Source organism: Erythranthe guttata, chromosome 5 (assembly GCF_056151865.1).
Source record: "Erythranthe guttata isolate IM_541 chromosome 5, IM_541, whole genome shotgun sequence".
NCBI classification, from domain to species: domain Eukaryota; kingdom Viridiplantae; phylum Streptophyta; class Magnoliopsida; order Lamiales; family Phrymaceae; genus Erythranthe; species Erythranthe guttata.
In genome coordinates, this window is record NC_142537.1 from 18,111,296 (window position 1) to 18,126,255 (window position 14,960).

The 14,960-nt window shown below is 36.8% G+C and overlaps 4 protein-coding genes and 2 long non-coding RNA genes across 6 annotated transcripts; 1 reads left to right on the forward strand and 5 right to left on the reverse strand.

Annotated features, from left to right (window-relative positions):
- The first annotated feature begins 1,104 nt into the window (after positions 1-1,104).
- On the forward strand, positions 1,105-1,945 carry LOC148770831 (uncharacterized). Its single transcript, XM_088818062.1, has 2 exons — positions 1,105-1,585; positions 1,670-1,945. The coding sequence occupies exons 1-2, from the start codon at positions 1,106-1,108 to the stop codon at positions 1,943-1,945; spliced, it is 756 nt and encodes a 251-aa protein (XP_088674188.1). The 5' UTR covers position 1,105.
- A 2,160-nt stretch (positions 1,946-4,105) lies between these two features.
- LOC105966972 (PKS-NRPS hybrid synthetase cheA-like) lies at positions 4,106-5,875 on the reverse strand. The gene is made up of 3 exons (XM_088818063.1): positions 5,850-5,875; positions 5,269-5,772; positions 4,106-5,180 (listed from the first exon to the last, which is right to left on the reverse strand). The coding sequence occupies exons 1-3, from the start codon at positions 5,873-5,875 to the stop codon at positions 4,106-4,108; spliced, it is 1,605 nt and encodes a 534-aa protein (XP_088674189.1).
- Positions 5,729-7,180, reverse strand: LOC148770832 (uncharacterized). Its single transcript, XM_088818145.1, has 2 exons — positions 7,016-7,180; positions 5,729-6,650 (listed from the first exon to the last, which is right to left on the reverse strand). The coding sequence occupies exons 1-2, from the start codon at positions 7,040-7,042 to the stop codon at positions 5,985-5,987; spliced, it is 693 nt and encodes a 230-aa protein (XP_088674271.1). The 5' UTR covers positions 7,043-7,180; the 3' UTR covers positions 5,729-5,984.
- Positions 7,181-7,898: 718 nt separating this feature from the next.
- LOC105967234 (uncharacterized) lies at positions 7,899-9,634 on the reverse strand. The gene is made up of 3 exons (XR_001173639.2): positions 9,281-9,634; positions 8,925-9,131; positions 7,899-8,117 (listed from the first exon to the last, which is right to left on the reverse strand). It is a non-coding gene; the product is annotated as an uncharacterized LOC105967234 (long non-coding RNA).
- A 1,892-nt stretch (positions 9,635-11,526) lies between these two features.
- Positions 11,527-12,669, reverse strand: LOC148770833 (uncharacterized). Its single transcript, XR_016031295.1, has 3 exons — positions 12,351-12,669; positions 12,069-12,252; positions 11,527-11,881 (listed from the first exon to the last, which is right to left on the reverse strand). It is a non-coding gene; the product is annotated as an uncharacterized LOC148770833 (long non-coding RNA).
- A 1,414-nt stretch (positions 12,670-14,083) lies between these two features.
- Positions 14,084-14,880, reverse strand: LOC105967068 (uncharacterized). The gene is made up of 2 exons (XM_012991631.2): positions 14,522-14,880; positions 14,084-14,394 (listed from the first exon to the last, which is right to left on the reverse strand). The coding sequence occupies exons 1-2, from the start codon at positions 14,834-14,836 to the stop codon at positions 14,185-14,187; spliced, it is 525 nt and encodes a 174-aa protein (XP_012847085.2). The 5' UTR covers positions 14,837-14,880; the 3' UTR covers positions 14,084-14,184.
- Between the last annotated feature and the right edge of the window lie 80 nt (positions 14,881-14,960).

Genomic DNA, 14,960 nt, shown 5'->3' on the forward strand with positions numbered 1-14,960 from the left:
TATTACACGACTAAGAATATCATTCTTATAATTTTAAAGATTTTTTTCTCCAACAAATGACAACTTAAACGGGGATTTTTTCGAGTTTTATAGCATTCTTTGTAATTACTATATTAATCACATGCTACTATTAAATTTAAAAATAATCCAAATATTACAATTAATACGTGAATTTACAGATAAGGCACACAAAAAAATATGTGAATTTTTTTCTATTTTAATTATCCCAAGAGTAAAACAAAATATTTTTATAGCTCACAAACTGCCCTGCTAAATTTTACTTTTCCCATGTTATTTTCATAATTTAAATTTCACAATTAATTCTTTTAATATTGTGCAATTTATTTTTAATACAATTTAGTTATGGGTGTTACTATTTGCAGCGGGACTTTTACTGAAATTGTCTTATTTGCAGCGGTACCTTTTTCATTTTAATTTTTCCAACTTTCAATTTCTCTCTCCTATTCCCAAACACTCTCTAGAAATTTGAATTTCGTAAAATTTTTCGACATTCAAACCGTACAAACAAGGCTCGATTCCGGTAAATTTTCGATTTCCTACTACTTTTAATTATTTTTATTTCCAATTTAGGTAAAAACGTGTGTTTAGGAATAGATCTAGCAAATTTCGGAAAAAAAAAAAAATTTACGGCACCCGTGTTCTGGAGCACGGGAACTCGAAGAACATTGAAGTTCCCGTGCTCTGCAGAACGGAGACCTCAAGAATTCTTGAATTCTCCGTTCTGCAGAGCACGGGAACTTGAATGTTCTTCGAGTTCCCGTGCCCCAGAACACGGGTGCTTCAACTATTTGTTCTCTACAGCACGGGAGTTGCAAACTGTTTTGTAAATTTAAATTTTCCGAAATAAAAAAAAAAAAAATTATTTAAGTTTCCCGTCTTGAAGGACACGGGAACTTGAAGTTTTTTGAGTTTCCCGTGTTCTGGGGAACGGGAACTTGAAAATTTTGAGTTTCCCGTTCTGCAGAACACGGGAACTTGAAGAATCTTCAAGTTCCCGTGTTCAACAGAACGGGAAATTTAAACTAATTTTAATTTTATTTTATTTTTAATTATTTTATTTAATTTGTTTTTTTATCTTTTACAGATGGCACGTCAGGACAAGGGGAAAGGGCTTATGGGTTCTTCTTCGAGTTCGGATAAATTTCCGAAGATTAAATTTTGGTATGGCGGGCAAGGCGCGACGGAAGCCGAGGCGGAAGCGGAGCGCATTCGTATGACTGCATCTCATCGTCGTAGGAGAGTTATGGAGCGCGACACTGATTTACCCGTCGTGGACGAGATTCCCCACATAGATCATAGTTCTAGATCTATGACGGGTAGCATTCGATCTGTAGGGGCAGATTCTCGTATCCCCTACGAGGGACACGAGGAGGAGCATGACCATGTTGAGAGCGATTTTGATGATGTTCTCGTCCCGGCCGCGCGCTCACGGAAGTCTCGGTACGAGTTTGACACTTTCAGTGGCCCACTTGAGTTACATGGTCCGGCTCCAGGAGGACCGACTGATTGGAGGATGATTCCTAGTTTCAAGAGTCATATTGCCTACTACATTTGGGCAGGACATGTAAGTTTAAATATATTTATTTTTATATATTTTAAATATATTTATTTTAATATATTTTGTCTAATTCAATTAGAAATTCTACAGGAGCGCAGCGTGGGGCGATGTGAGTCAAGGATTACTGCGCTTAATGCTTTTAAGAAACATGAGTTGAAGCAACTCATGGCTCCTTACGGGCAGGATGAGTTAGAGCTACTGGAGGCATCTGGCCTAGACTCACTCGAGTACTTCTACATAAAAAATGTAGACAAGGGACTCATGGGGGCATTTATAGAGAGATGGCAGCCGGAAACGAACAGTTTCCACATGCCTTGGGGTGAGATGACGATCACCCTACACGATGTCCATTTAATTTTGGGGTAGGGTGTTGACGGTCTAGCGGTGCACGGTGATTCTGTTGAGGAGAGGCCTATGTGTGAGTTGTTGCTAGCTGAGGTTCTTGATTTGGACATGGTCGAAGCGCATGCCAGGCTCGGCAATAGTGGGATAAAATGGTCGGAGTTTGTGGAGCGTGTGCGCAGTCGGTCCTGAACTTGTCGGCAGAAGGTGGTAGGATATTTGACGTTTTTTATCGGTATGGCTTTGTTCCCCGACCGGAGTGTAGACAGGTTCAAGCCAACGTGGATAAGATATTCTTCCGATCTCGAGCACGTCGGCGAGTATGCTTGGGGTGCAGCTGTATTGGCTCATTTATACCGACAATTGGGCTTGGCTAGTAGGGCTCACGTGAAGGGGTTACAGGGTTGCACGTTACTGCTCCAGGTATTTAAGTAAAATTTTAATATAATATATTATACTCAATAGATTATGTTTAATAATATATTAATTGAATATAATATACTACAATTTAATATAATTTATTATTATAATTAGTATAACGTAGGTAGTTATATAATATAGCCTCAACAGTACATTAATTTAATATAATATATTGTGATTTAATATAATATTAATCTAATATAGTCTCGTTTATTTGTAGTGCTGGATTTACGAGTACTTTCACCCTTTCCGAGCACCTATTAATTCGGATTATAGGGAGATGCAGCCTCGGTTCCTGAAATGGAAACCACGCAAGGGTATTTCGGACTTGCTCTCGGTCCGAAGGATGCTTGATGATATGCAGGCCGATCAGGTATGTATTTTAATTGTTGAATTTATTTATTATTAATTATTATGAAAATGTAATTTTTATTACGTTAATCTAATTTTCCAGATTGACGGGATGCCTTACGGGCCGCACGTACATAGACGCGTTCCGCGTACATTATATTATGGGTGCATACAGTTTATGGAGATTGTCGAGCCATATTTACCGGATCGCGTCCTTCGGCAGTTTGGTTTTAGACAGACCATACCGCAGTGCTACATCCAGTCCAGAGAGTCGTGCCTACGTGGTCCGCTTGGAGGACAGACATACCAGGTACGGTATGATCCGCCAGGGCAGGAGTGGATGGACCTGGCTATCAGCTCGATTACGTTGGACGGTAGGACATTAGCCTGGCCGCCGTCTGAGACTGCCACTCGGTACATAGAGTGGTACGTTCCTCGTACTCATCAGTACGTGATCAACCGGGATCCAGCGCCAGAAGGACCACCGCCAGTCGTACGCCCCCCTCCTATTCAGCCGGACTTTTATGACATTGTGCGTATCATCCATCCGCACATGCACGAGATACCCCAGCATCTACGTGTCCAGTTACAGCCTCGTGTGGAGCCACATGCACGTTTTCTAGGTTTATCCCCCATTGGAGTTTCCGACGACGACGACTTTATGGAGATGCCACCACCGCGTCGGCGACCGGGTGGGACGAGTGGCACTTCGAGGAGGTCTAGGGGTAGATAGTAGACGGCTTTTGTTTGACATTTAGTTGTTTTTTCTGACATTTGGCTATGTTTTGTATTTGTTTGACATTTATTTGTTTTTTCTGACATTTGGCTATGTTTTGTATTTGTTTGACATTTATGTTATTTTTGTTTGACTATTTTATTTATGTTATTTTTGTTTTGGGTTTAATTTCAAATTTATTCCAACCAACATAATATAATATAATACAAGGTCCAAACATACGAACTAAAATAAAATAATACAAGGTCCAAATACATACCAACTAAAATAAAATAATACAAGGTCCAAATACATACCAACTAATATAAAATAATACAAGGTCCAAATACATACCAACTAAAATAAAATGCCTATCCCAACCTTGATAAACGACGCCACATGTATAGGGGTTCTTCGAACATTTCCGACAAGTGGGCAAGATTTGCGGCTCTAACATGTCGCCACTGTGGAGTGATAGGTGGTAGAGGACAATTAACCGGTAACTGGATAAGGACAAAATGGTTTCCTAACAACACCATATGGATCATATGGGATAATTCACCCGGACCAACTAGAGGTAAGTAGGTTATATTTCCGCCAATGGCGTATAAGACCAAAGCCGCATTGTATTTAGTCGCTATCGACATTCCCATATCCGGAAATGACATCCATTTGTCCCGACTGCACGGTCCTTCTTGTCAATCACATCTTGTAATCCATCGAATGACTTCATCTTCACCATTTTGCGATGCGTACGTACCAAATCGCTCGTACATATCGGCAATCAAATCTCTCCTTACACGACTCCATCTGTGCTGATCTCGGAACACTGCTTCTGCAACACATCTGTACCCACAATTTCCATCTGCTATAACATTAACATACGACACAATAGATCCTGCCACAAAACCTGGGATGTAAGATCTGAAATTGAGCTCATCGCCCGGTTCCTTTTGAGGCATCGGATTACTCTTCTGTTTGGCAGTAGATTCATCACTTGATCTACCACTCCCTCGACCCCGCCCTCGTCCACGACCAGAACCGGATTCGGTTACTTTCGATGGTGGGCTTCTGGTAGAAATACTTTTTCGACCCTTAGAACCGGCAGACGATTTACCATTTTCTTCATCAGTAGACGACTTCCGCGGGAATGGTGGGTACTCCCAACCGGATTTATCTCTCTTCGGTTTATCCTTTGGCCTTCCTTTCGGTATAACATATGCAGGCTCTGCCAAGTGGATGGTGTCTGGATGAATAGTGCTATTCATGTAATCAGCAGTCATCTTTTGAGTCATATAATCTTTTTCTAACACTTCCGTGGCTAGTCTGATTATTCGGTCTCTCATATTTGTTTCACGATCCATCTGTGCTTCAGGTATTTCTGGTTCTTCAACGTGCATGGTACTCCAAAATGGATGTAGATCCATACATATAAATGTATCACGTTGCTGGATTTTCAACGCAATTCGGCATGTACAAGGAAGTGCATGACTATCCCACAAAACGTGATCACAAAGAGATGGGTCTTGAAACCCCGAATTTTTTATCTCATCATCAAGCAAATTTAATGCTTTATGTGTGACTTTGCATATCAAACCCTGAAATACCGGATACGCTGACGAGTGCAACCTGATTAAACTGCATTTTGAAAACTCACCCTTGATCTTGGTTAGTTGATACTCAACCCCGGAGTCGAGCTGATATTGAATAGTGTTCACACCACCGGTAGAAGCATTAATCCAACCCTTCGACGATTTATGAGCACTTTCCACCCTGTTAATAGCCATTAAAATAACAACTAATAAATAAAAACACCCACAATATAATATAAAATAAAAGACGATAATGAAACCCAACATACCTAGATGTCGACGTGTTCCGAAAATGCAAAATCTTATTAGCCCATGCTTTGACGAATTTGTGCTTGTAAATTAGCCAAGTATCGTTAAGGTATGATATCAATTTGGGGTAACAACCATAGCGTCTAACCATTTCCTCGTAATTATCATTGTAATCTTCTTCTGTTTTTGACTTCACTAATTTTGCCCAATGTATGCGCCGAAATATAAGCCCGTGTTTAGTACTACCAATAAATCTCGATGCATTTTTTTCCACGTTTCTATTGATGTGAAACAAACACAAGAAATGAGCGGAATCTGGAAATATTACGGGCATTGCTTTGATAAGTCCCAATTCACGATCCGTCAATATCACATTAGGTACCAGCCCCCCCAACGCACATTTCAAACAACGCAAAGCCCATTCGTATGTGTTTGCATCTTCATGTGACATGAAAGCAACAGTAATTGTAAAATTCATACCAACAGGAGTGATTCCAATTATTTCCAAAAGTGGCATCTCATACCTACGTAAATACATAAATATCAAATGCAATCAATCAATGTAAAATAGCACAATAATAAATACTAATTAACAACATACCTATTGGTTTTGTAAGTGCAGTCCATCAATATGACGTGAGAGAATAACCGCAAAAGTTTCAACTAAATAGGAGCAGCGAACATCAAATCAGTAAGTGTATCATCACCTTCATTACTTCGATACCAATATTCATATTCAGATTCTTGAAGGTTCGACATCAACGTGTTGTATCACAGTCTTCCCCGCCATATTCTCTTTTTTCATCTTCTCAAGTTGGTTGTAGACATGTTTCACACTCGTTGATGTCTGTGGATTATCCTTTCTCAATCGATCCATAATTAATGCCGGCTTCACGTGGCTCTTTCTAAGTAACTTCACTACCTCGTATTCTTCTGGTGTCAAACGACTATCCGGTCCTTGTCCGGTAGGATACGGTAGTGTCGGGTGAGTGTGAGTGCCACTTTTTAAATTCATTCGCCATAGTCCATCGTTTGAATTTTTGCTACAGTATATACGAAAAGGACATCCACATTTTTTTGTTCCCACATTCCGTGGTATCGCACCTACGGTTCGTTTTTCACGTCCCTCCCCAGACAAATGACATTTAATTACTACATACATGTTTTTCTTGCTTGAAGTTACTATCAATCGATGACCATGAGTAGCAGCCATTTTTTTTGCCCATTCCACTAATTTTTTCCCAGTTTCAAACTCAACACCTACATTGAAATGTTGACTGTGATCCTCAGAAGTTGTTGGTGTGTCTTGAGGAACATCGAAACACATGTTGGGATCCTCGTACTCGTTGTACGCTTTGTCACGATTAGTTGTAAACTCATCGTCAAAATCACCTTCAGTACCCTATTAAGATATAACAAGTTATAATTAGGATATAAATAACAATATTAAAAAAAAAAAAAAAAAAAAATTATTAGGGGTTCCCGTGCCGGCGGGCACGGGGGTGCACTGTTCCCGTGCCGAAGGGCACGGTGGTGCACTGTTCCCGTCCGCCAGGGCACGGGAGTCTCAAACCTCCGTCCTCTAAGGCACGGGAGCACGATATTCCCGTGCTCCCCAAGACGGGACCTATAGTTTCATTTATTTTTTTTTTTTTGATTCTCCCGTGCTGTACAACACGGGAATCCCTAATTTTTGGGATTCCCGTGCTACACAGCACGGTATACCCGACGAAAAACAAAAAAAATCCGCTACTTTCTTCGATTTACCTCGTAAAACTCGTCAGAATCGGCCATAGTGTTATATGTTGTCGTCGGGCAGTCGATTCATCAAATAAACACGAAAATCTTAATTCTCGACTTTTTTTAGTTGAGAGAGTTTTCAGTTTTTCAAAAAGTTTGAAAAGTTGAAATGAAAAGGTATCGCTGCAAATAAGCCAATTTCAGTTAAAAGTCCCGCTACAATTAGCATTTCAGTTTAGTTATAACACATTAAAATTTTAATACTACTGGGGGGATAGTATAATTATTAAATACGCAAAAAGTAATTAAATAGAAAAAAAAAGTCTGTCAGATATTTCCAGCCCGCTTGACCAGAGCTCCAGCCAGACTTATATTGCTAACCGCTAGGGTCGATCATCTTATCTGCGGAAACACAGCGCTTCGTGCCACTGTGCCCACAGCTTCATCACAATCCGGCCAAGCAGGAGGGTTATCATCATCCAGACTTGACACGGTGTTGACCAGGCTGCCCCCGCCTTAACATAAATACATCTTCTTTATTATGTAAACCTCCGATGTGGGACACTGACATTCATTTAACACAGGCAGATACCCCTTAAATGCTCTTCTTTTTCTTTTCTTTTAATCTATATATATATACACACACACACATGGGCAAATTGTCTTATCGAGCCAGACAAAACCGACCTGCTTGCTTGGCTACATACTAGATTTAATGGCTTGATATACGACAAAACGAACGAACCCTTAAAGAACAACCTCTTACTGTACTAACCTCCGATAACCAAATCCTCAATAAACGAACCATTAGTCCATTAAGAATTGAGTGAAAGGGATTTCATTGGTTTTTTTCACAAGTAATTGGACAAACACAAAGATTGCAATACATAAAGTGGACAAGCACAAAATATAGCAGTAGCAAGCAAATTTGTCAAAATAAATAAGACTAGCATTGTTCCAGCCTTTCACTGGGCATTCACACCTCCACACACACACCTATCATTTTTTGTGTTTTTTTCACAAAATACAAAAGGAGTCTAGATGAACACAAACAAAATTAGTTCACAGCCCAATTACATATATTCCAAAAGCATATATATAAATATATACATAAATAGTTTCTCTGAACCTGCAAATGAAAAATCAATAAAAAGTGTTAAATGCTAGTAAATGCATGCAGCATAAAGCTGAGAGGTTGTTAAACAGTGTAAATTTCTATAACATAGACTGGAAGGTGTACATACTTGAGACATTAGATTGCAATTAATTGACCTCTCTCATGTTTCGTGCTAAAGATATTCAAATTTACGAGATATAAATACACACAAGTACAATTGAAGAAGTGAAACTTGTGAAATGACATTCTCTTTGGGACGTGAGTTCCTATCGATGAATTAGCCACACTCAAAAGAGTTTTTACTTTACTACATGCATCTCCAACATATATATAGCATCACTCACATGCAACGTTTGAACTATCCGGAATAACTCAAGAGACTAATTGTCCAACATCGTCTTAAGTACTAAACTAGTAATTATAAGTTAAAGAGTAAACGTATTTCTCTCGATTTGGTTGGGGGCTCGAATTATGTGGGACCCACATTTTGATCATAGTTGACATAACAATTGATCCACGTCAAGACATACTAACATCAACCACTGGGATGCACCAAATAGATTTTAGGTATTCTATTCTTTGTTAAAGAAAATAAATTTACGAAAAAAAAAAGAACAGGACATAAAATAAATTTGTATATGCGAATGCCCACATCTGCAATTCAAGGCTAATTAAGTAGAATGAACTGATTCAGTCACCTCAACATGTCGATAAAAGCGAAAAATTACAGCCATATATGTATGAAAAATATGTGTAAAGATGTGTATGAAGAGTAAAATTTATGCTTAACAGAAGCAAAATGACAAAATTGTACATTACCTAATGAAGGTAACCAAAGTCAGCTGGAAGGACAATTTCGACAAACACTACATAGCGATGTGTGATCGAAACCCTAGCTCGAAAAATTTGGGGTTTTGGATCTTCACAATTCACAACCTTCTTACGAGGCTTTGCCCTAAACATCAAATCCACCATTGATAAATCTCCAGTTGCACGCAGCAGCTCCATCAAATTGTATTTCATGTACTACACACACACACACACACACATAATAAATTGAAAGGAAGAAGCAATTATTAATAATCAATTCATTAATTAATTGTAGACTGAACATAAACAAAAAAGTTTGTTTTTTTTTTTTTTAAAGAAAAGATGGGGAAAAAAAATATACATACATGTGTTCTGTTGTAGAGGCTAAGGGCGAAATTGGTGAATTCATCGAGAATTTTCCATGTTTTGCCATCACAGCGCGTGGAATCAACGTCGTACAATACATTTATAACGATGACTGTGCTCTTGGGCTGCTGCTTCTTCGATTTGAGTTTCGTATGTTTCGTCTTATTATCCGCAGATGTACCCACGCGCTTGCGCTTCTTCTTCGTTTTTGTTTTGTTTACGCTACACTCGCCGGATTCCGCCGGAACACCGTCCAATTTCGGAACTTTGTTCATGCCGTCGCCGGATTCACAACAATTCATCTCTCTATCTCTCTCTCTCTAGAAATCGAAACCCTTATTTTAAAGCTTATTATTTAATATTTCTTTTATTTAAGAAAGGTAATGGGCTGGATTTTTGGAATGGGTTGGGCTGCCACGTGTAGATTATATTTTTCCCACTTTTAATAATAATTTAAAACTGGGAGTAGAGAATGACAAAATATATGTGCTAACTAATTCAATTTAATTCATGATAAAATAAAATCGAACCCATTAAAATTCAGATAAACTTATGCTACATTGCTACGTAGGAAAATAACTTTTTACTATGTTTATTTTTGTTACTGAAATGATTTGTGCAGGCCAAAATTAAACATTCAGGCACATTTTTTACCATTTTTCAAAAAACAAAAAGTAAAAAACTCAAAAACTCTCTCAACCTTTCGATTTTCTTTCGCAAAGCCCGTGCAAATCGTCAACAGATCGGAGGTAATTTTTACGTTTTTACGATCCTCTTGTTATGTAGATTACGAATCCGGAAAAAAAAACGAAAAAAATCATACATTGGCCTGCTCGTGTGAATTTACACGAGCACATCCATTGTGCTCGTGTAAATCCACACGAGTAGGCCTTTTTATATTTTTTTAATTTTTTTTTTAATTGCTCGTGTAAAAACACACGAGTGGTTGCAAAGTGCTCGTGTGAAATCACACGAGCACTTTGCAACCACTCGTGTGTTTTTACACGAGCAGATAAATTTTTATTTTTTATTTTTTATATAATTTTTTTTATAGAATTATAAGATGCTCGTGCAAAAACATGCGAGCATTTCAACAGTGCTCGTGTGAAATCAGATGAGCACTGTTGAAATGCTCGTGTGTTTTTGCATGAGCACAAATTTTTTTTTTTTTTTTTTTTTTTTAATTAGGTAGGAATAGTACAAAAGGTAAATAGTTATGGTAAAAAGGTAAAAAACCATGGTAAAAAAGTGCCTGAATGTTTAATTTGGCCTGCGTATATCACCACCCTTTTTGTTATGATAAAAAGTCAGTAATAAAAGTAACATTTTTATTACGTGACAATTTTGAGTCGTAGTAAATGTTAGGATTTACGGTAGCAAAAAAGAAATTTGATACGGTTATTATCCGTAGCAAAGTTTTTGTCACGTCGCATCTGTTATGAGGCGAATTCGTAGCGCATGCATAGCAAAAACTTTTTCACTACAATTTGATACATTTTGCTATAGTTAATAGTCGTACTGAAAAGACATTTTTCTACTGGCGTAGAAGTAAATTTAATATGCATAACTTAAATCTGAATTTTGAATAAATATTTGATTATTTTTCTACCCATTTTATTCTTGATCATTAATTGCAGAAAAGACTATTAAATATGAGATTAAAAGAAGTAAAATAAACTAATATTTGATATAACTTTGTCAGAATAATTAATTTTATTTGTTCTTTTGAATTATATATTTGAATATTCTAGACATATAAATGAGTTTTGTGTTCAAAAAACTCAATTGAAATTAGTTTATCTTGCATATAATATCTCTAGATCATTTAAATTTGTTTATTTCAATTTATACAAGCATTAATATTGTTCCTATGACATGAATATTTTTATCAATGCACAAGTATTAAAACAACTAGAAATTAAAAATATTTACATGATGTGCACGGCATAGCATTGCGATGTGCATCGCATGGGCGTAATACTAGAAAACGGGAGGCGCATGATTCGAAATAGATTCGATCCCATTTCTTAGTCAAAAAATAGAAATTAGATATAATAAACCTAAGCTAAAAAAATGTTTTTGCATTTTTGGAAGTGATTTGCTCTTAATATTCTCTTCAAATAAGTTCATTTTCAATTTCATGTATTTACATTAATTCCAGAGCCAGAATTAATATCGGCAGAATCGCTTTCCGTATTGTGTGCAATAGGGTTAAGGTTAACAATCATGTATGTAATGGAGATAAAAATTCAAACATCTTACGGAACTAGTAGTTACAAGTTAAAAAGTCGTACAAAAACGACGACGACGATGGTAGACGCAGAGTAAAACCTATTTCGGCAGAATTTAGACACATTCAAGAGCGGTCAAGACAGTTAAATTCATACTGAAAACAAAACATATGGAAATTAAATAATTCCAACATCTTACTGAACTATATTCGTACGAAATCGACAATTGTACCGAAGAGGAAGACGACGACGCAGAGCTAGTGAAACCCTATTTTTCTGCTCGAATTTACGTGGGGCCCACACTTTAACCCATAGTTGGCATAACGAATGATCCAGTTCAAGAAACACTAATATCAACCACGTCTAGGGCTGCATATACATAACAAAGGATCATTTATATATATATATATATATATATATATATATATATATATATATATATGGAGAGAGAGAGAGAGAGAGAGAGAGAGAGAGAGAGAGAGAGAGAGAGAGAGAGAGAGAGAGAGAGAGAGAGAGAGAGAGAGAGAGAGAGAGAGAGAGAGAGAGAGAGATTTACCCATCAAAGGTCACAGCAAGGAGGGAGGGGTGATTTTGACGGACTTGACAGTATTACTGAGGGTGTTAACGAGAGCTCCAAAAGTGCATAACCCACCATTGATCTCCTCTGCGGTAATTGTCAAACCCACCATTATTGTTACTCCAGTTGCATAACTCAGCTCCACAAATCTGTACTTTATGGGCTACACACATAAACACCCAAATTATTATTTTATTTTATTTTAAAAGAGATCTAGAGAGAGAGATATCTAGAGAGAGAGTAGATTAGAGAATTACGTACATGTGTTTTGTTGTAGACATCAATAGCTAATCTGGAAGCTTTTATCAACCTTTCGAAGAGCAAAGGATGACATTTTTTGGGATTTCCTTTATACCACACGTGTGGAATTCCAGAAATTTCCCGTGTTTCGGGTTCTCGGGTCTCGGGTTTCGGATTCTTCTTCTTCTTCTTGTCGACAAGGAGAAACTTCCAGACATTCCTTCGCGGTTGCAATTTCCACACTTTTTTCATGCCGTCACCGTCACCGTCACCGGATTCACCACAACCCCTCCCTCTCTCTCCAAACCCTAGCCGTTTTTCCCCTTCCAAATTTAATCAATTATTATTTTATAATAAAGATAATATAATATTTATATATCTATATAATTCTATGAATATTTTGGACAATTCACATAAATATCAGATATGGGGATTCTTTAAGTTGATTTTTTTTTTTTGCACTCTGGTCCTTTATCCCGGTTAATTAAGATTTTTTGAGTTTTATTTGCACGTTAACATAATAAAATCAAACTTTACTATTTTAGTATTAGTAGAAGTATTTTTCTCCAATAATATATCATTTTTTACATATATTATATATATCTTTTATATTTGATATTTTTTTTATCAATTAATTTATTTTCAATTTAATCAAAAGAAATAAATGTTTTTTTTATTATGTCATATTAATTATCTATATCAAATATTGAAGTTTTTTTTATATCATTTAATCTAAATTTATTTATTTCTCTATTTTTTAAATTATTCTTGAGCATCGCACGAGTGAAATATTACTTTTTAATTAAAATACATAAATATCATTTTATCGCCTATCCTTTATTTTCTCGTTTTCTTTTAAGAAATACCAATTTCAAAGTTTGAATATTTTGATCAAACATTATATATGTCTAACTCTGCTTCTGAAATTTATTTTCGAAAAAAATATTAATATTCGTTGCGACCCAAACCCTATTTGGGTGAATCAACGGGTCCCACGACTAAGAACATTTCGAAAACAGCCGAGCTCACCGAAGAAGTCAATTTCCTGCTCCTTTTCGTACCCACACTCAACTTTAAAAAAAAAAACATACATAATCAGCTGATTCAGCAATGGCCATGAATCTACCGTCCGATATGTACCAAGATTTGATCGAACGGCTTCGATTTCACCCTCCTACGTATCGATCGATCTGAAAAGATTTCTAAAAATCCCTAAAGGTGTTAAAGAGTGTTAATGTACATACTTGAGACACTACATTGCAATTAATTCATGTTTCACGCTAAAAGATATAAATTCTTATTCGAATTTAAGAGATATAAATACATGTCATGTACGATTTTGAAGAAGTGATCGAAACTTCTCAAAACGACACTCTCTTTAGTACACGAGTTCAAGTATACAGCGATTGATCAATCAATAGTTATATCAACTAGCCACATTCAAGAGCGTTCAAAACATTACTCCGACATTAATCGGGGGCGGGGCTCGAGTTACGTGGGACCCACTTTTTCTTTATCATACTTCACATAACAAATGATCCAGTTCTATCAACTACTTGAAAAAACCGCAGACAAGTTTCAAAACAGAACAATAGATTTCTACATGCAAAGAACAACAATTAAAAAAATCCGCTCTGAGATTCATTCAAGGCTAATTAAGTAGAGAACGAAGAGTAAAATATTGATAAAGAAAAGCAAAAATGAAAAAGAAAAAAAAAGTGATAATTACCTACGGTTAGAAGTGATTGGAGAAATTTTATTAATTTAGCGAATTATTAAATTATCGAGTTACTAATTTAACATGTTCTTACCAATTCGGGACCGAGATAAATTATTATATTAATTTATCGAGGTTCTACTGTATATATACAAGCTCAGAAGGACGGACAATTTTAACAAACACTACATAGTAAAGTGTGAATGAAACCCTAGCTCGAAAAATTTGGGGATTCGGATCAAGATCATACGGCACGGGCAAAGGAAAAGGCTTTGCCTTAAACATCAAATCCATCATTGATAAATCTCCAGATGCCCGCAGCAGCTTCATCACCTTGAATTTCAGATCCTAATAATTAAATTACATGGAAGAAGCAATTTATTATTAATCAATTGATCGTTTATAAACAGCAGGATTTAATTTATTTATTTATTTTTTAAAAAAGAAGAAAAAAAGGTTGGAAAATAATACATACATGTGTTTTGCTGAAGACTTCAACAGCTAAACGGGTGCATTTGTTTAGGGTTCCCTTTGATGTACCCTCGCAGCGCGTGGGATCACGGTCGTCGTACAACACATCTCCACGCAGGAATGTGCTCAGTCTCAGTAGCTTCTTCTTCTTCTTCAGCTGCTGCTTCTTCTTCAATTTGAGTTTCGTCGAAGATGTACCCACGCGCTTGCGCTTCTTCTTCGTTTTTGTCTTGTTCACACTATACTCGCCGGATTCCGCCAGATCCCCGTCCAATTTCGGAACTTTCTTCATGCCGTCGCCGGATTCACAGCAACTCATCTCTCTCTCTCTCTAGAAATCGAAACCCTTATTTCAAAGTTTAATATATAATGTATAATATTTCTTTTATTTGAACGAAAAATAAAAATAATGGGCTGGATTTGAGATTGGGTTGGGCTGCCAC